A 21,395-nucleotide genomic window follows, 5' to 3' on the forward strand; every position below is an offset into this window, starting at 1 on the left:
GTGTGGCAACAACTGGCTGGAGCAGAGAGCTGAGGAGCTGCTGCTGCCTTTAGATAGGGCAGGTGCTCTCTGGTTTGCCTCAGTCTGCACCACTCCCTCCATCACTGGCCTAATGTACTTCTTGTATTACTGCATGGTTGCTGGAGGGCCTGAATTGGCTACTCCTGACCTGAAAGTTCTAAACAGGTGCTCTGGGGAGTCATCCAATGAACCCCTGGTTTCCCAGTGACTCTCTTAGAGAAGGAAAGTAATTTGTCCCCACTATTCTAACCTTCCTCCTTCTTCTCTCCCTTCTTCCTTCCCTCCTCTCATTTCCCTTCACTTCCATTTTTCTCAACACCTAAATGAGGATAGTTAGAAGAAACCAGACTCACTAGACTTTACCACATCCACCACACCAGGCCTTCCTACCCCCAGACTGGACTATCCCAAGCCTCCTAGGACAACAGGTAAATGTAGTCAGGAGAAAAGAGGGAAGAAGAGAACAGAGGTATGCCATTGTTTTAAATACAGATGGATTGTCCTTAAGAATCCTTACAATAGTTGGCCCTTTTATATGCATAGGCTCAAACTTTGGAGTATTCAGATAGTTTTTGAACTATGTGCTCTGGTTATGTGCTATTCCTGTATCACTGACGGGTACTCTGGCTGCATCCACAATAACTAAATTTAGGTCACAAGAAGAAATTTGGAGAATTTTCTATCAGAACTTAAGTTCTTGAGGAAATACTATAAATCTGTAAAACAAACCTAGAGATCCACTGAATCAAAGCCATGCAGCCAAGTGTGGCTCCTTACTCTGTCATTAGAGAGTAAAATGCACAATGGGAGATAGAAAGAAAAAGTGACTTTTCTGGTTGGAACCTTTCAACGTTCACTCTTCATCCAGGATTGATATGCTAAATATCAATATATTTGAACATGTGCTAAATGCTAAATGTGTTAAATATTCCCTTCCCTAGACTATTCAGAATACTAATCAGAAAAAGAAATGGTAACTAATTTAGCATCAAGTGGAAAAGAAAACATGATGATGTTATAAGCAGTCAAATTTGAATAAGGAAACATATATCAACAGTGCCTTACCATCCATTATGGCTCGACTGAAATTCACAGTTTCTAAATGTTATTTGGCCATTTATGTCAATCTTTTTTGAGCAAAGCAGGTAACAAGTGTCTGGATAGACCTTTCTCTTCTGGGAAACTCCTACACATCCTTCGGGACCCAGCTCAAATGTCACCACCTCTGACAACACAATCCCCTCAGTCCCTAGCCTCAACTAGGCAATTGAGTGTCCCTCTTCTAGGTGCTCACAACACTCTCAATCTGTTTCTACCATAGGACTTGCTGAATTTGATATGATTTCTTTAAAATGTCCTCCCTAATGAGTCAGAGCCTATGAATTCTCTAAAGCAGGGATAATGGTTTATTCATCTTTTACCATTCACCTCCTACCTCTGCCCAGTGCCTATTATGGAGTCACACACAAAGCAAGCACCAAATAATTGTTGAATGAGAGTGTGGAGGAAAGATTTGACTTTCCCTTCCCGCATGCCTTTCGTAGGCAGAGCGGGTTAGGAAAGTGTGAAAGGAGAACCTAGAGAGGGTCAGAGGAACTTGCCAACTGCCTGATTCACCTGCCTTGATCAAGCTCCTACTGGGAGCATTTCAAATACTTGGAATGATTTTGCAGTAATTTGCCTTGTCATAAATCCTTCTGGGACTTTACTTAGATTTTTAAAACTGTTCTAGGGCAATGCAATTGGTCTTCATGGGCTCGGTCTTCTTTACTTTTATGGGAAAGGAGTTCCCGTGGTAAGTTAAAGAATTTCATTATCTTTTCAACATATTTCTAGCAATTTATGGGGTTAAATTCATGATCATTGACTAATTCAAAGGAATTAGTCTCAATTACCTGGTTTGCCAAACTATCATATCTGATAATAGGGAATAAAATAATCCAGTGAAATATTTGCCAAAGAACAAGCTTGTGACAAGAATCACAACCCTAATTATATCTTAGAATCATAGTTTCTAAGTAACCTTAGAAATCATCTAACCTCTGAGGATTTTTTTGATAGAGAAATTTATCTTCTTAGTTTAACCTCTGTGTTTTGAGAGACCTTCCTCCAATATCTAACGAAACCTACTGTCAATGTAGGAAAAGATGTAATTTATAGTGAAAATAAGATAATTATTTCCTAATAGAATCCAATACAATAATGAAATAATATGTATAATACTTCTGATACTATTTTAATTAGCCTAAATTAATAAGGCAGTATCTATACTCGTAAAAAAAGTGGAAGGCAATTGTTACTATGGAGTTATAATGTACCTTTGAGTAACAGAGTGTAATTATCTTACAGAACTATGCTGAAGCACTTAAATACTTTCAGAAAGCTGCAGAGAAAGGATGGCCTAATGCACAGTTTCAGTTAGGATTCATGTACTACTGTAAGTGCTACAAATATGGCTACTTTACTTAGAATGAAAAATGTATTATTGTCTGCTCCTTTCTTAACAAAAATCAGAGGATTGGTGTGAGTGGTTCAGATAGAACATTCAGGCAGCAGTTTAAGGAGGAATTTGAAGAAGACACAAGGAAAGGACCCCAGTTGGGGGAGGAGACAGGGAGATGCAATCAGGAAGCTCATCTTTGAAAACGTTAAGTTTGAAGTGCCTTGTGATATCCAATGCAGATACCCAGAGGCAAAATATGAAACTCACAAGAAAGGTCAAAAATGGAGAGAAAGATTTGGTAGGCATCAACATACAGGTATTAGTTAGGAGTAGCTGAAACAGCAAATGGAAAGGAGAGAGAGTGTGGGAGGAAGGAGCAGTGGGCCATGGTCTGGAATCTTGTGGTCCTTGGTGCTGTATTGAAAAGATAGGCAGAGAAAGAGTGTTCACAAGAAGACTGAAAAGGCATGGTCGGAAGAATAGGGCAAAAGGGGGATCTTAAGGAGGCCAAGGAACAGAACCTTCAAGAGAGAGTAAATGAATGAGCACCCCTGTGAAATGCAGTGAGAATCCTGGTTCTCAGTTTCAAAAAAGATTAAGAAAGTGCTGAGTATCCACGGAATTTGTCAATATGGAGGATTTTTGCAAGGTGTTTGGACTGGTTGGGGTGGAAGCCAGACACGATGGGTGGAGCTGTGAATGGAAGGTGAGCAAATAGATGCGTGAAATTATTCTTGGAAATAGTGTGCCTTTAAATGGAAGGAGAGAAATAGAATAGTAGCATGAAGGGGACCAAACACCAGGAGAGAGTTGTTTTGAAGATGGTGAGAAACCTAAGTATAATTTTTGGCAGAAAAAAGAGAGTCAGCAAATGGAGGTGGCTAAGATATCATGGGAGAGATGAGATAATTGATGAAGAGACTCTGGAAAAAATTGGGTGGCATTAGAATCTGATTGGGCTGAGGTAAGTGGAGGCCTCATTAGCCTTCATAAAGAGGAGGGATTTGTCACCCTCAAAGACTGGAGAGAGGGAGGACAGGGTGGTACAGGTAATTTCTGTGGGGACTGAGGGAGGGAGTGGCCGAGACAAGTACCAGGAGATCTGAACATACCTGAGTATCTTTGCTAAGTCCTCCCTGTCAGAGGTGGAGCTGGGGCAGCAGCAGACTGCATTATCAAGGAGGTCAGTTCTGGCCAAGACGTCAGCTGGCATTTTCTGCAGTAGTCTAGTGGCAGAGCTTGTCCTGTACTGTTCTGTACTGTTGCCTAAGTTGGCCTTATTCTTCTAGTTCATTCCAAGTCCCAGGCCCAGGATCTATCAGATTCCTCAAGCTTCTAGAATGAGAGTAATAGTAATGGCTCATGTTTATTAAGTCTTCCTATGTGTTTATTCATTTAGTCCTCTCAACACAGCTAGAGGATATCCAACAGTTTATAGATGAGCAAATGAGCCTTATTGAGGTCAAACATCTTGCCCGAGATCACACAGTTAGTGGAACTGGGATTCAAATCCAAATGATCTGCCTCCAGAGCCTTTGCTCTTAGCTGCAACATGGCACGGCTTCTAAAGGCCGAGAAATGTTCAAGTTGGAGGGCAATTTAAGGACCATATAGTGCAAGCCTCTCCTTTTGCAGATGAAGTGCCTAGACATGCCCAACTGACAAAAGGAATATTGGGAGAGCCAGGACAAGAGTCTCAGCTGCTGGGAGTATGCTGATTTCTCCACCCTAGCTCCAGATACCTCTCCTTGCTCCAGTTATGAATTGAGTCTGAGCTGGGCCTCTTCGAGCCAGGATTTGCCAAACTCCATTGTTATGGCTGGGAGGAGCTGGATTGGTCTTCTGGTGTGGAAGGATGACAAGAATGATGAAACACATCATGGTGGGGCTTCTGGTCCTCAGAGACCACTATTTGGTCTCATTTTCATTAACTTTAGTTATGCCGTATTGAAGAGATATTTTCAAGAGACTAAATTGTCCTTCTCCTTCAGTTTTCTGAATGGGTCAAGAACATAAATTTCCATATTCTTACTTATAATTGAATTCAACATTTTTCCCCCCAAATAGTGGATCTAGAGTAGCTTGACTTTTGGTTACCTTTTCCCATCCTCTTTAAAATAGCAGACAGCACTCTGACCATTATATCCACAGATTATAATGTAAAAAATAAAATAAATAAGGGATGGCTCAAAATAATTTTAATTTTCAGCTGGCTCTGGAGTATGGAAGGACTATAAACTTGCCTTCAAATATTTTTACTTGGCATCTCAGAGTGGGCAGCCCCTCGCCATTTATTATCTGGCCGAGATGTACGCGACAGGAACAGGAGTGTTAAGATCGTGCAGAACTGCTGTGGAGGTAAATAATGGGCTGTTTTTAAAGTACCTTTCATTTATCATACAGAGGAGGTGATACTGTCCTTAAATTGTTGATGCCTTTGATTTTATAGAGATTATCTCTTTTCTTCCAGTTGACGATGTGAACACTCACATTTGCCAGGGAGGAATAGCAGTAATGCAACTCAGACTGGGAAAGGGAGGAAGAGAAATGATCCCTCCTCTCTTCATTTGGCTTTTCCTTGAGTTCTGAGTTCGCCTCAGAATTTAGCTAAGGAGCTCTGTTCCAGTCTTCAATCAAATCACCAGGGCAATCTGTCACTTCTAGTGAGATTGGGAGTTGTGACTTGGGAAATGAAAGGCTTGATTTAGCCTAGAAAATGTAGCCCACTTCTTCCCAGAAAGCAAGGTCCTTAAGTTTTTGATGATTTGGATGACAACTGAGAAAGTGAGTTCTCTCAGCTTCAGCCAGTGATGTACTTTTCAAAAAGAATGCTTTTAGGACCTTAATGCCCTTCATTGATTTATTAAACACTTCCATTGCACCAATATAAATACCTCCATGTTGCAATCTGGCCCCTCTGAAACTCATTTCAAAAGCTACCAGCTAGTAATCTATCTTTAGATTTGTTCCTTTGCCAAATTCCTAGTGAATTATGTCTGGCTAACCTCTTTTGGTTGCATAAGGGCTATTCAGCTAGGTTGATGCTTGTCCTCATAGAGCTCTGCATACCTCCCTCACAGTTACGTCACCTGCACCCTCCAGCACTAGCTTCCCTTAATTCTCTCCTGTCCTCATCAGCTGTGGCCTTATAACTCACCCTCACAGAGCAGCAGTGCCCAGAAAGTTTCCTTTTTTAAAAACAGAAGTCAGTACATTCTTGTCTTGTCAAATAGCCTCCAAGTCAGGAAAGTTTATTACTCAAATTTAAAATAAACCTCAGCAAGTTTCAGCTCAAAACAAAAACTACACACTTGTAATCTTTGTGCCTAAGAAAAGTATTAACTTTTCAACCCAAATAATTTGCAAAAGCCACTCTTTAGACCTAAAACCTTGCCTGACCAGCCAGCAGGAGCTGAAGACTGATGTCATTTATCATTTACGTGGGATGAAGTATATTGGCTAACTCATCTGCTTGGTTTCTCTTCCCACATACAGCTTTATAAAGGTGTCTGTGAACTAGGCCACTGGGCTGAGAAATTCCTGACAGCATACTTTGCCTATAAGGATGGTGATATAGATTCTTCTCTTGTTCAGTATGCACTACTTGCAGAAATGGGGTATGAAGTAGCCCAAAGCAATTCAGCATTCATTTTGGAATCTAGTAAGATAAGTTAAAATTCTCTGCAATTCCCCAATCACACAAATGTTTGTATGACTTCACTATAGGGGCATTTTAAGCCTTACTAATGAAATGTTTCCTTTTTTCAGAAAAGGCTAAAATTCTTGAAAAAGAGAAGATGTACCCAATGGCACTTCTCCTATGGAATCGAGCTGCCATTCAAGGTATTAAAGCTAGATAAAAATGAGCACATACCTGGTCCCCATCTGCTATTATTCATCTGATATGCTCCAGCTGAGTTCTTGGGCACACAGGCAGAAAGGCGCAGAAAACCAAGCAGGTGATATTTCCAACTGTACTGATGTTAGGGTCAGTCTTCACTTAGAGGTCATTTGCAGGAATTTCTTTTCTTTGTTATTCTCAAAGTCCCTAGTTTAGCAAACCATAGAAAGTTTTCTATGGCTATGTCTCCATGGCACCAGAACAGTTGTTCGAAACATGATAATTTTACTCAAGAAACCGATTTTCTTGGTCTAGTTTTAGTCACTCCTTTGCTGAGTTTTTTCTGAACTTATCAGAGATATGACCTATGTCTCAATGAGTTTATAGATGAAATTACTTATGGATCTAAGACTTGTTTGATTTCTTTTCCAAAATATCACATGGGTAATTACCACAAACTTCAGATCTTTATTATAACCATTAGCATGCTATCATTAGAAAAAAAAACAACCCAGAGTTAATTGGTAAGATCCTCTCCCCTTTCTTGGAGTCCCCATGTCCCCTTGTAGGGACCACACATGATAAGGAATGTAAGATAGCACTGATGAGAAAGCATTGGCAGGTGGCATTTGCGTCAATATGTCTTGTTCCATTCTCTCCCTAAAATTATATTACTAAAAGCAGAGAGATACTGCAAAGCTGTCACTATAGGCATTTGGATATGTGAGGAACCCTGTTGCAGTAAGAGAGCAATTTCACTTCCAATTAAGTTTCTTAAAATCGTCTCATGCTAAGGCCAAATCATCTCTTTTCTACAAGAAGTCAATGGGATAAAAAATGATTTTCAGTTGATGCTAATATGAAGCAGAGGGCAAAGTCACAGTGGTTCCTTTGCAGATCCAGATGAGATGGTAATTTGGCAGCAAGCCATCCATGTGATTTTAGTGAGAAATTCCCTAAAAAAGAAAAGTCTATGTTTTCTAAAAAGCAATAAAGACCTTGTTTGGAGTGAGGAAATAACACCAGCAACCTCTCAGCTATGGCAGATCAGCTTACTTGCAACAAACACAGGTTTACTCCAAGCCAGGAAATGGTGTGTAAATTGCACCAAGGAAAAGAGACATTGAAAACGAAGAAACATTAATGTTAAACAGAATTCACCAACATGAAACGTCAGGCTGCTAAAAATAATTATGTGTTTCAAGAGAGGTCAGACATGAGTGTCCCTGAAGATGTGGCTGCTGAGTGGCTCACTTGAGGTTAGGAAATCTAATAATGAAAGTTTCCAGTCGGTCACTGGTGTGCTTCTTTCAGCAGATGCTGCATGTGAGAAGGGTGCTGAACCCTCAGGACTCAGCCACCACGCTGTGACTGTGAAATTGAAGGGGAAAGCCCTCCCACTGTCAAGTGAGCCCTGGGAGCCTGTCAGGGTTGCCACATGCCCCCAGTCGGTCTCCTAATTAGGGTGGAGCTGAATCCTCCGGAGGAGCTGCTTGTTCACTGCCTTCCATTCTCAGAGAATTCGGGGGTCTTGCTTACTGCTTGTAAAACTTGAAAATGCACAGAAGTCCTGTCCTTTTGTGGTTACGGCCCAGAAGGAATCTTGGGGTCAAAGGAAGGCAAATTTGGGCAAAATTAGAGAAGGAATGGGTTTCTCTTTAGGGCTCCTCCAGGCCCCTCTCCTGGGTATCATTTCTGTAAGGTCTTGTCCCTAGCTACCTGTACATTTTGAAGCACCTGGCAAGCAAACCCTGATAACTAACGTCTTTGTCAACTTAAGAATTCTATGATGTTACTTCTACTCAGAGAGAGCTAAAGATGGCTTGTGGTATTAAATTTTAGTAGACAATTCTAGATGAGTAAAAGAACTTCAGTACCCAAAATCAATTCCAAAAGATGTTAGGCATTGCAGTAGGCAAAGTGAGGAGAAAAAATTGGAAGAATTCCTATAGCACTTAATGATACACCTCAGACCATACCACACAGGGTAATTCCTCCTTTTCCAAATAAACCTAGACTGTGCTAGAGGGGTTGGCCACAGCTGAGATGAATGTCCTAGATAAGCATTCTCATCTTTTCAATCAATATTATTCTAGTGAATGAAACCAGGGACCCCAAAGAGACCCTTAGAATTCATTACTAACTGACCTTCAAAAGACTGAATCTATCTTTAAAAGTCACATGAATTTTTTTCTCTTCCTGAATATATCCATGCTTGTTGGAAAGTAAGGTTCTAAAATACTTACCACCTGGGGAAAGCATTTTCTAAAAAGTTTCCTACCATGCCTATCCATTCACTCCATAAATACTTATCAAGTACCATTCTAGTCCTGACCTATATCAGTGATCAAGAGCTTCAAAGTTCTTGCCCTCACGAAAGAGAGAAAAAATAAACTAGTGAAAAAAATAAGATAGTGATATGTGTTGTGAAGGACATAAAACATGAAGATGAGATAAATAACCCCTGTGGTGAGGGCTGAGGGGATGCTTTAGACGAGGTCGTCAGAGAAGGCCTCTAGGAGGAAAGGGGACACTTGTAGTGAGACCTGAATGATGAGAAACCAGCCACATGAAGAGTCAGAGGAATTCCAAACGTGCCAGGCAGAGGGACTTGAAGAATCTTAATTCAGGGATTCTGAGGCAAGAACGAGCTCAGTGTGTTGAAGGAATATTAAGAAGGCTAGAACATATCAAGAAAGTGGCATGCGATAAGGCTAGGCTAGGCAGGGAGGCAGAAGACAGACAAGGCATGACTTGTAGGTCAGGTAAGGATTCTGGATACTAGTCCAAGTGCAAAGAGAAGCACTTGAGGGATTTAACACAGAGGAATAACATGATTTGATTTTACATGATAAAAAGATCATCTTGGCAGTTGTGTGGAGAATAGATTGAAAAGTGGAGACAAAAGAACATTTTGGAGGCTATTGTAGTATTCCAGGCTTGGACTAGTTGGTGGAGGAGATGGCAAGAAACAGGTATGTTTTAGAAGTAGAACCAACAGGACTTCCTGACAGATTCAATGATGGAAGAGAGGGGAAAAGAACTTGGAATGATTACCCTAGATTTATGGCCTGAACAGTGCTGGTGATGGCACTGACATAAGGAAGAAACTGACGATTTTATTTGAGGAAGGGGGTAGCAAGGTGTTAGGAATCTCTACTGGATGTTTTAAGTTTGTGATCCAAGTAGGGAAGCCAAGAAGGCAATTCTAAGAGTCTGAGTCTTGGGGAGAGATAGGACTATAGGTGTAAATTCAGCAATAGTAAACATAAAAATTGCCATGGAACTAGATGAGTCACCTAGTAAAAGAGCTGAGATAGATGAGAGTGGTGGAGAGAGGAGGAGAAGAGAAAAGAAGGGAGCTAAGAAAGGGAGAAAAGGAGTTGAATAACAAGCCTTTGATATTCCGAAACTTAGAAGTTGGGTAGAGGAGGTGTCTGGCAAGAGATTGAAAAGGAGAGGCCTATGAGGCAGGAGGGAAATCAAGAAAATACAATGTCATTGGCGTCAACAGAGGAAAGTACTTGGGCAGCTAGGTCCAATGACTCCAGTGCTGCTTAGAGGAGGAGTGCTCAGTGCGCTGAGATGAGGACAGAGAAGTGGCCAATGGATTTGGCTGCATGGAGGTTATTGACCACCTTGAAAGCAGCAGTTTCGTGGAGGAGGGGGCAGAAACCAGATTGGAGTGGGTTGAAGAGTATGTGGGAGGTGAAGGTTTGGAGACCATGAGTTTAGAACACACTTTTTAAAAGGCTGAGTGTGGAGGGAACAGAGAAACGGGGAGTAATTAGAGGAGACACCATGGGATAAAGAAAGGGTTTGTTTTTGTTCATAGAAGATACCAAAGTGTGTTTGAATGACTGATGGGATTGACCTAAGAAAGAGGGAGAAAACTGGTGATGCAGGAGAGTAGAACTTCAGGAGTGAAGTCTGAGAACAGGAGGGGTAGATCCAGTTTCTCAAAAGTAAAGCTAACTTCAAAAAGTGAATTCAAAAGGTAAAGTTTATAATTTTTTGTTCTTAAGAACATTTTTACTATACCATAGAGTTATCCTACAATGAAAACACTAGCATTGAGTGTTATATTTTGTATTCCACAAAATATCTCATCCTGATGCTGAGATTCTGAGGGGTTTTTTTTTTCTTTTTATACATTTTATCATTAGGTTGAGTTATTAAGAACTATATGTGAATCATTTGAGTTATGATTCTTCTCTTTCTAATATTTCTATCAGGCAATGCGTTCGCTAGAGTAAAAATTGGAGATTACCATTACTATGGCTACGGGACTAAGAAAGACTATCAAACAGCAGCTACACATTACAGCATTGCAGCTGACAAATACCACAATGCACAAGCCATGTTCAATCTGGCCTACATGTATGAACACGGTTTAGGTATTGCAAAGGTAATTATGTTAGTAATAATCCCAATCTCATAATGCCAGCTGTATGGGAAGGGAAAATTTATAAATGTTTTGCATTTCATTGATGTCATCAATGTAAAGAAAGGAAAGAAAATACTTAACATTTGCTGAGTCCCTCTCACATGCCAACACATATTACTTACCATATGAGGTAGAAATTATTTTTTCCATTTATGCCCAAGGACATAACTAACAAGTAGAATAAATCTAGTCTAGGCCAATTTGACTCATAAGTTCATGCTTTTTCCAGCAGTACTGGTGGGCCCAGCCCCCACTCCCTTCCACCTCCAGGCCTTTTCCATCAAAATTTTTATGTCTCTCAAACTCCCAGTGACAAAGAGAAAGTGGGAATGAGGTCAGAGCTGCATACAAAGGTGGCATTAATCCAGAAATGTCTTATGACACACCTACTGTGTACATGACACAATGCTGAGCCCTCTAGAGAGGCCCAAGAAAATACATCTCTATTCTTCAAAGACTACGCTTGACTGGAGGAAATGAAGCATATTCGTTAAGAAAAAGATGTAACACTACTATATTGGGTAAACTCATTAGACAGTAACTGTAATTAAGGCAAAGGTGGCATTGGGGTTGGTCTGACAGAGTAATTAAGGTGTATTAAATATCAATAATGATAGTAATATCCAAGCAGTTGTGTGTTATATATACTATGTCATTTAAATCACACACCCACTCAATGAGATAATCCCTATTATTGTCCTCAATGTAGGCATCAGGAAACTGAAGTGCAGAGAAGTTGTCACACGGCCAAGTTTTCAGAGCTCATCAGTGGTGGACCCAGAATTTGAACCCCGGCTTGTCTGATTCCATGTTTTTGGGGGGAAAGAGTGGGCCTTGCACTGTCATTCCTAGTGCTCAAATGTATATTTCACTTCATTGTTTATATTCCTGGTTGCATTTCAAGACCAAAATAATGAAGGGGTTATTGGCTTTTCTATATTCTCTCTTTTCTTCTAGTTGTAGTAGTAATTGATAATCATTGGTAGGGAATTTCCTATCTGACAACTGCTAAAGGCACACGCTGCAACCAAGGGCTTCTTATTCAGGTACCAACAATCCAGCGGTAGAGATCCCCACCTTCCTGTGCTCTCCTGTGGTCTGCCTTTCAGCTTATTACTTTCCAAAAGCCCCAGCACCCCAAGCAGTGGAAAGAATATCAAATCCAAATCCAGTCTATTTTCCCCATTCCTAGCAAGTGTAAGCTTCCTGCGTTTATAAAATTTGCAGGGGGGCGGGAGTTGGGACTGGACCAAATAGCTAAGTTGGATGATTCTTTGGATGTCATTTAGCCACACCTCGCTCCTCTCCAACCGTCCCCCACATCTGTAAAACAGAACAGTGATACCTGCCCTGCCCCAGGCTTTGAGGATAAAACGAATAAGCTTTTGTGAAAGGGCTTTGTAGTCAAACTGTATGGAATGACTGATACTCAGATCAGAAGAGAATTTGAGCAAGCGCTAAGTAAGGCTTCAATAAGATTAAAGCGTTTGTTCCCCATTCCCCATGTAAAACATAATAGTGGTGAGAGGAGCATTGTCTGTATAAAGGATAAAAATGAGCCCACCTCGTGGGTTAAATTCAAGTTAGTTCTCCCGTCCTGACTTGGCCCCCTGACAGCCTCATCCTCACCGCAGTGAGGCCATTTTGCCTCCAGTCCAGGGGGGCAGGAAGGGGCGTCTTCTCAGGACACACGATCAACGTCCAGGAGAGGACACTGACTGCCAGCGCCCAGTTGGCCCACTATGTCAGAGGGTTTGATATTCCTCCTTGGAGTCCCCACCGATCTCTTTCCTAGGGGCTTTCATCACAATGTCAGATAGCAATTGTCAAGACATACATTTCATCTGTTTAGAAAAAACTTTGAAGTTTCTCTCTGGCCAGATTGCTGTGCTTTTCTGTCAGGGTTCCTGTTAAATCATGGGTAGTTCATTTTGATCAGTCACAGGTATATTTTTTCCTACAGAAAGCCTCTACATTTAAAAACAAATAGGGGCTGCCCTTAACCTCAGACCTGGATATGGGAATTTTAGATTTAGTTAATGAGGGGCCTTTGCTCTTTGTCTTTATTAATTTCTTTGTTTAGCAATTAGAAAAATAATAACTGAGTACCCAGGGACCAAGTTTACTAATCTTGCCATCTCATAGTCAAATTAATGAGGAGATACCACCTTTTCTAATTCTTAAAATGAATAGGCTGATAATTAAAAGTCCAAGGCTTGTTCCAGTGACGGTTAATAAAAGCAAAACATTTAGGAGAACAGGCTTTCACAGCACCGAAGTCATCAACTAAGTAAGCATTTCTTCAGCAAGGCACTTCATGATCCTCTTTATGAGTTAATCCTCATGCAAACCAGTGGGAAAGATGGGTATAACATTATTAGGATTTTCTGAGAATCAAAAAAGGTGTGGTGTGGAATCAGGTTTTGTAAATTCCGTATTTAAGCCCTCTGGGAGAAGGAAGTAAGGTATAAATCAACTCTTGGTGAATCAGTGTAAAAATCTGGGTCGCTCTTGTTCTTGTTACTGAATATAAACACAGGTTCATTTACCCACCACACAAGAGGGGCCAAAAGAAAACTGGTTGCCAGGCTTGTGGCAAGGAAAGGGGGTTTGTTATTGAAAGGCAGCCAGACAGGAGATGGGAGTTAAAACTCAGATCCACCTCCACAGAGGGAAAAAGGTAAAGGTTTTTGTCTGTGGTTTTAGGTAGGGGAGGGAGAGCATGTGGCCTTGCTAGTTGGCGCCTTCCCACCAGCCTGCGTTTGGCCTTGAACACCGAATTTCTTTTCCCTTGACTCTCTGGACTTTTCTGGTTAGTTTTCATCTTCAGCCTGCGTTTGGCCTTGTAAAGCTGAATCTTGATGTCTGGACCTTGACTTCCTGGGAAAGACAGCTCGCTCATATACCAAGGAGGGACGGAAAGACCTGGTTAGTTTTGAACAACAGTTGATTATGTTGAGTATGCACAGCTGCGGTTAGAGCTGCGGTTAGCAAAGCTTATCTCAAAGTTTTTTGCTCTAGGGAAGATTTATTTTTTTAAAATTTTTTTTTTTCCTTTTTCTCCCCAAAGCCCCTCGGTACATAGTTGTATATTCTTTGTTGTGGGCCCTTCTAGTTGTGGTATGTGGGACGCTGCCTCAGCGTGGTTTGATGAGCAGTGCCATGTCCGCGCCCAGGATTCGAACTGACGAAACACTGGGCCACCTGCAGCGGAGCGCGCGAACTCAACCACTCGGCCACGGGGCCAGCCCCTCTAGGGAAGATTTTTTAACTTCTTCCTTCTCAGTTTCATTCTCATCTGTCCTAAGGAGAGAACATTTGGATTAGGGTGATGTAGGTGAGTTATTCTAAAAGCTTCACTGAGAAGCATCTCATTCCCCAATGCCTGACTTCCAATTAAGCTCAATGGGCTTATTGACTTAAACTGTGGTTCAGGACTGACTGCAGCGTAGCTCTGGAAACACAAAATAATACCTGGGAGAAATTGGGAGAGGACCTGAACTGGTTTAGAAATATAAGCACTCAGCTCACAAGTTGTTATGAAACTCTTTGTCAATTTCTACTTGATTCAGAAGTACTTCAGGCACTTAACCATGAAGGAAACCTGTTCCCCATCCCCTCCTGCCTATTCCTTCTGTCTGTACCCTGGTACAGGCCTGAATTTCTACTCACATAGGCTTATCATAAAGAATTCTCAGAGGTCTCTCATTCTAGTGTTCTTCCTTTAAATCTGAGGCAGAGATAGCTCTGTCCACCAAAGATTTGTAATCCCCAATCCACAGGAAGGACTTGTCGCTGGGATGTGTCTCCTAGTCAGAGATTACATTTCTCAGTTCCCTTTCCATCCATGTGACTAGTTCTCACCAAAGGAAAGGAAGTACAAGTGAAGGGTGTCATTTCTGGGCTAAGGCAGTTAAGAAGTAGATGGAGCTTCTCCCTAGTCTCTTTCCCCTTCCATTGGCTGAATACAGAAAACACGGAGGCTCTAGGGTATGGCAGAACCTCATAGTAGAAAGAGCTTGAGTCTCTCACTTACCACGTGAAGAACATTCACCACCAACCGGGAACACCCACATTGGAATGTTGAATGTGCTTAGCCACTGAAATTTGGGAGTTTAATTGTTACAGATGTTAGCATTACCTTGTAATACATAATCCATCTAACAAAGCATTACCAGCTTATTCATGGTGAAGTTCAACTCTGGTACTGTTACTCCTCTACCTTACTCCCCCAAACACACACACATACACACAAATTACAAACAACCAAACACACAAATAAAACAAAAAATCTTACTGATTTTCTACTGCCTAATGAAGTCCAGACTTCCCACCCTGGCATTTAAAACCCTCTTAACTTAACCTACCTTGATAATAATGGCTAGATATGCCACTATTTCCCTCTATATCTTCTAGGCTACTTTTCCTTACTCCTCAAAGGCCTTGAACTGAACCCTCCTGACTTTTGGTCATATCATCCCATTTGCTGGAATGATCTTCTCCCACATTTTTGCCCTGAAGACCAATCTATTTTTCAAAGAATAACTCTAGTATCATCTCCTCTACCCTTCAATGAACCCTTCAATGAACCTCCAGATTTAAAGATACCTGCCTCTAAACTGTTGTGGTACTGTGCCTTGCTTTTTATTCATTCATTTATTCACTCGAATATTTATCAAGTGCTTGTTTTGTGTCAGGAAGCACTGGGCTTGGTTCTGGAGATACAAGAAGAACAGGACAGCCTTCAAATAGCTCACAGTCTACTATGGATAAGACAAGTCTGTAGCTATAGTGAAAGTCCAAAATGGCACGCATGCATGCAAACACAAATAAAGTACTAAAATATGTTGAAGAGGGAACAATTAATTCGGGTGGAGGAATCAGTACTAGTGGATCTTGTTATAAAATGTTTTTGTAACATGGAGTATAAGAAACACATGACAATCTTTTTAAATGGAAGAAAGCATGTATGTTTTAAGATAATGACTAGGAAATCTATCCTAAATCAAGACAAAAGGTGAGGGGAAATTATGCTTAAAGATGAGTTTCAAATATATATATATATAGTTAGACCTACTAGATAGCACATTTTTTGGATCCTGCAGGAAAAACAAAACCAGAGCCACTGAATAAATTATAAATAGACTTGCCAAAAATAAAAGTAATTATGGCACAAAGGATTTTTATTTCATCTGACCACCTATGGAGTCTTAGAACTGAAGCTTTAAACACCAGAATAGAATCATTTTTTGGAAAGGATAGGTTAAAGTTAGATATTTAAAATGGCCCTCTCAGAAATGTGACAGGACAGAATATACACCTCTTAGAAATGGTCATAACCTTTATTGAAATAATTGTTTATAACAATGAAATAATCAGGAACACACAAAAAATGTTTTGTGTGTATAGATTTATTTATTACAGAAAAAAAAGCACGACAAACAACCAAAATGCTCCAAAAAAGAAGGCATATTATTTTGGGTAAGTAACTTACCCTCTCTGTGCCTTCGTTTTTTCATCTTTAAAATGGAGTCAGTAATATTATCTGCCATATAGAACTGTCATAAGGTTTAAATAAATGAAAGTGGTGACTGGCACACAGTAAATATTTAATAAGCATTAGCTTATTATTATAAAATCATTAAAAATAATGACTATGAAATCATTAAAAATAAAAACATTGCAGACCAAAGGAATATCTTAGGACATGGTATATTGTTTGAAAAACATTGTTAGGTTAAGAAAGCAGAAGACAAAATATCATGTAGAATGAAAAATTCCTAAATTAAAAGTATGTATATATGAATATATATAAAAATGCTGGAATGCTGGAAGGGTGTATATGAAATATTCTCAGTAGTTAGCTCTGTAAAGTGAGATTGTGGGTATTTTTTTTTTCTCATTTGTTCAGCTCTATATTTTCAAAGTTTTCTCTAATCAACATAGAGTATATTAATAAGAAGAAAACAAGAGTAAATTATTTTTAAAAACTACCTCTATCCCATTATAAGAAATTTTTCATGACACCCAAAGATTTTGGGGCTGGAAAACTCCTGCATCATGTAATTGAACAATTTTCATAAACCAGATACTTTATTGCTGGAGAATTCTGTATCTTTGAATTATAAGAAGCTATTTTGAACATGTGAACATTGGGCAGGATTTTGGCAGACCTGACATTTTAGTGAGAAACATACTATTTAAGAAGAGTCTGCAGATCAGTTTACCTAATCTCCTAAATCACTGCATTTAAAGCAAAATAAACTCAAATGCACACAGAAAAGTTAAATGGAAGTGGACTAGAAGTGCAATGGACTTATTTAATGAACACTGGCCATCATCAAAACACCATTTATTAAGAGGAAACTCTTTGAACTATTTGGGTTTTTTACTAAATAGGATCAAAAAACCATGAGTCTTTTCTAGAGTTTAGGAATAAACTTTCTTTTCTATGTGTTGTGCTAATTAGCCAGAAGCGTTCAGGAATTCCTTTCTCTGGGAATTTTAAAGAAAGACTCTCCTATCCCAACCTACCCCCACCATGAATTGTGAGGCCACCTGGGCAAGGAGTGAGCTCATGTCATCCCATTTTAATGATACTTGTTGCTATTTTTTATTATAAACTAAGTGACTGAATAGTGATGTTGTGCCTCAAGAAATAAATTAATAACTATCACCAGCCTCAAGTAAGAATGAATGCCTGAGATATTGACAAAGGCTGCCTTTCACTGAATATTCTATTCAAGTCAATATGCCTTTCCTATGAAGGGGTGACACAGTCGTTATAATCTGCAGGGTGCTTTCAGATGAACACTAATGAATTTGTTGGAATTAGAGAAACAAATTAGAATTTTTACAGCATCTATTTTCTCCATTGCCAAGAAAATTTGTTCAGAACAATCTCCTGAATTTTAAGTATTTTAAGCAAGAACATTCTTCTTTCTCCAACAAATCAACTTACCAGACCACAAAGCCTTGGGAAAATTTAAGAAATGACAAGCAGAACATGGCTGAGAGAGGATACTACCCAACAAATGGATTTAGCAGAAGCCTCAAGGATTCATAACTATTGAACTCTGTGTAATGGAGGTCTGGGAGATGGAGAAGAAAGACAAAGAGATATGGGATGATCACAATTTGTGAAAAATCTGTCTTCTTCCTCTTCTTCTGAAACTAACCCACAGGTGCCCAAGCAAAGCACAATCTGAGACTGGCCCAGGGCACTTCAACTTTTAAAAGCAGCTCTACTCAGCCTTTTCATTACTCTGTTTGGGAAAACAAAGCAAAAATAAACCAAACCAAAAAAAAAAAAAAAAAAACCCTAGAAGTAGGTGAAAATGAAAGAAAAAATATGTGTCATGGCATAATTTACTGGAAAAAAAAAGGCCCAAAAAATATAGTATGTCATTTGAGGAATCAAATTCCAGCCTGAGAACAAAATAGTTTATTCATCCATTCTACAAGGATTATCAAAGACTTACCATGTACTGGGTTTTCATTAACATTGGGAAGTCAGGGGAGAACAGGTAGTCTAGGTCCTTGAAAACAAATGAATAAACAAATTCATGACTTCAAGTATGATAAGGACTGTGAAGGAAACAAGGAATTTTAAATGCTCATTAGTATCTGTCTTATATTGCTTTGGGAGCTGTACTCTTAGTGTCTAGTTTTCTCCTGCCCTTTAATTGGAGTTCTACCTAAGATCTTGTCTAACAGTATCCAAGAAAGCTTTTTGGAGATTTTGTTAGTTTTCTATGGCTGAAGCAACAAATTACCACAAATTTAGTGGCTTAAAACAACACACATTTACTATCTCACAGTTTCTGTAGGTCAGAAATCTGGATGAGCTTGACTGAGTCCTCTGTGTGCGTCTCCAGGCTGGAACCAAGGCTGTGTTCCTTACTGGGGGCTCTGGAGAAGAATTCGCTTCCAAGCTCATTCAGGTTGTTGGCCAAATTCAGTTTCTTGCCCTTAGTACAAAGGGCCTAATTTCCTTGCTGGCTGTCAGCATTCCTTCTCATTCTTTCCAAATGGCCTCTCCAGCAGTGGCGAGTTGAGTCCTTCCCATGCTTAGAATCTCTGACTTCTTCTGCCACATCTCTGACTTTCTCTTCTGCCCTCAGCTCTGAGAAAACTCAGTGGTTAAGGGCTCCTGGGATTATATTGAGTCCACCCATATAATCCAGGATAATCTCTCTTTTTGAAGGTCTGTAACCTTAATTACATTTTCAAAGTCCCCTTTGCCATGTAACATAACATAATTCACAGGTTCCAAGGATTAGGGCGTGAACATCTTTGGGAGGCCATTTCTGCCTATCAAAGATAAATTATGAGATTTCAAACAATAGCTTTTGTTTACTTACCCCTAAAGAATCTGTACGTAATGAATATGGGCTGTTCTATTTCTAGGACATTCACTTGGCCAGGAGATTATATGATATGGCTGCTCAAACAAGTCCAGATGCTCGCATACCCGTGTTCTTTGCCCTCATGAGACTGGAAACTGTGCATTTGCTCCAAGATATCCTGTTTTTTAATGTAAGTTTGTCTCAAATAAGTCCCAAATCTCTGAAAACTACAATGAGCTACTCTTGGGTGGTGGGATGGAGGGAGATGATGGTCCTGAATGGAGTGGGATGCTTAGATTTTTTTTGACAGAATGTCTCTTGTCAGCAGTTTACAATGAGATGGAAATGGAAGAAATTGGACAACACCCTTGGACCATACTGGGATTTATTTGTGATTGGCCTAATTGTTGCTATGCTGATCTTCTTGCTTAGAAATCGCTACCGGTAGGATCTGGATAAGGAAAACCAGTTCACTCTGAGGTATCCTCACTAAATAAAGAACTTCCTCGTCAAACTCAAGAGTCTACTGAAGATTTCCCACACAGGCCTGTGATGAAAAATGGACAGAGCTTGGGATCTATCCTCTGAGAAACAATTTCAGGCTTCCTGCTTGGTTGAAGTGACCACTAGGGTAGGGGGTGGGATGCTGGAGACTCGTCACTTAAGACTTCCTTACAAACCTGCCATCTTGGTGACCTAGTATTGACATAGAGATAAAGACCACCCATTTTCATATTGTTATAACAACTTCCCCCCTTTCCAGAGGATAAATGGGTTTCTGGGTTCCTACAGACATACTGAGGTAGGAAAAGGGAGTTTGGGGAGGGCAAGAACACAGATCTCTTGGCATTGGAGAAAGACCCAGATTACAAATGGACTTCATCTTGTGGGAATGCTCCTATAAACCACACTGTAGTGCTAATGAGCAGAAGCTCCTTATGGCATGCTGTGCCAGAGGGACTGACTTGGACTCCTCACTGAGGTGCATTTTATCAAAGCTCCTTTAGTAGTTGTATAGTGAACAACGCCATTTGGGGTCTGACCAGCACTGTACTCCTCTCCTCCATCCCTTACTGGAACCCTGTTCTACCTAGGAAATCCCCTTTAAGGTACCCATAGAGGGAGATGGTACCAGCCTTCTGGGACAGAAGCTAAAGGCCCAGTTCTGTCTCCCTTGATAGGCAAAGCAGGGACTCAGGGCTGGGGGGCAGGGGTAGGTATGGAGCGTGCAGGAGGCCCATGACTTATGTCAAGACCCAGCTTGAATTCCAGCTTCACAGCTCTAGCTATTTGATCTCTCTGAACCTCAGTTTCCTGATCTGCACCATGGGAAGAATAATACCTATTTGAGAGAGATAGTATGAGGATTAAATGGGATAATGTATGTAAAGGGACTAGCACAGGACCTAGCATCTGGAATGAACTCCATAAATGGTAACTCTTATTACCTCTTAAAAACTCATGACAAATTGTTTGGAATATGGGGACAGCTGTGTTGATGACAATCGGGGTGGTTGTAGCGCCCTACAGTCAGTTCTCCAGACAAAATGCTGAGTGTTTTTGTAGGAAGAGATCATGCTTGCCTATCTGAAAATCCAACCCAGGTCCAGAAAAAGAGTTAATTAATAGCATTGATCAAAATCAGAAAGCAGAATGAAATGGTGGGGAGCACTGGATTTGGAACCAAACAATCTGAATTTGAGGTCCAGCCCTGTCCCTTAGTAGCTTTATGACTTTGGGTATAATTTCTCCAAACCTCAGTTTTCCCTCCATAAAATGAGATTAATTCCTACCTCACAGGAGAACTGTGAGGTTTAAATAAGTGTAACTTCAAAAGTGCTTTATAGACACTGTACGTACACATAGTAGCCACAGTCACTTATTTGGCCATGAACTGATCCAGGCCTGTCTGAGGTCCAAGTGTTTAGAATTTCCTGGACATGGTTCCTGAGTTACTAGATAGCTCCAGTTCCAAAGGATCCAGCCTAATTTACACAAATGTACAAGGAAGGAGCAGGCATCCAAACCTCAGGTCAGAGCCTAATGGACAGGCTGGATGTGCGATTATCTCTCACAGGTGTCTGAGACAGGGATAAGAGCAAAGGGGAGTGTGGAAGGCAAAGCAGGTGAGTCCTGGCCCCAGGTCTGAATGGAAGATGAGCTCCTTAGAGGTAAAGCTTGTGAAAATAGCTGCAGACAGGGAAGAAGGGGCGATTTTTTGTGGCTTGGTGTCTAGACTAGAACATTTCCTGAAATATGGGAGCAAGGGCAGCAATTGCCCATAAATTTCCTGTT

At 40.4% G+C, this 21,395-nt stretch overlaps 1 protein-coding gene across 1 annotated transcript in view; it reads left to right on the forward strand.

Moving 5' to 3' along the window:
• Positions 1-19,548, forward strand: part of SEL1L2 (SEL1L2 adaptor subunit of SYVN1 ubiquitin ligase) — a 73,766-nt gene extending 54,218 nt beyond the window's left edge. Inside the window, exons 11-18 of the mRNA XM_044748589.2 lie at positions 1,754-1,816; positions 2,371-2,458; positions 4,674-4,822; positions 5,960-6,125; positions 6,233-6,307; positions 10,541-10,713; positions 19,162-19,290; positions 19,429-19,548. Coding sequence (XP_044604524.2) covers positions 1,754-1,816; positions 2,371-2,458; positions 4,674-4,822; positions 5,960-6,125; positions 6,233-6,307; positions 10,541-10,713; positions 19,162-19,290; positions 19,429-19,548 — 963 coding nt within the window. The remainder of the gene's footprint in view (positions 1-1,753; positions 1,817-2,370; positions 2,459-4,673; positions 4,823-5,959; positions 6,126-6,232; positions 6,308-10,540; positions 10,714-19,161; positions 19,291-19,428) is intronic.
• The last annotated feature ends 1,847 nt before the right edge of the window (positions 19,549-21,395 follow it).

Source organism: Equus asinus, chromosome 15 (assembly GCF_041296235.1).
Source record: "Equus asinus isolate D_3611 breed Donkey chromosome 15, EquAss-T2T_v2, whole genome shotgun sequence".
Classification (NCBI taxonomy): domain Eukaryota; kingdom Metazoa; phylum Chordata; class Mammalia; order Perissodactyla; family Equidae; genus Equus; species Equus asinus.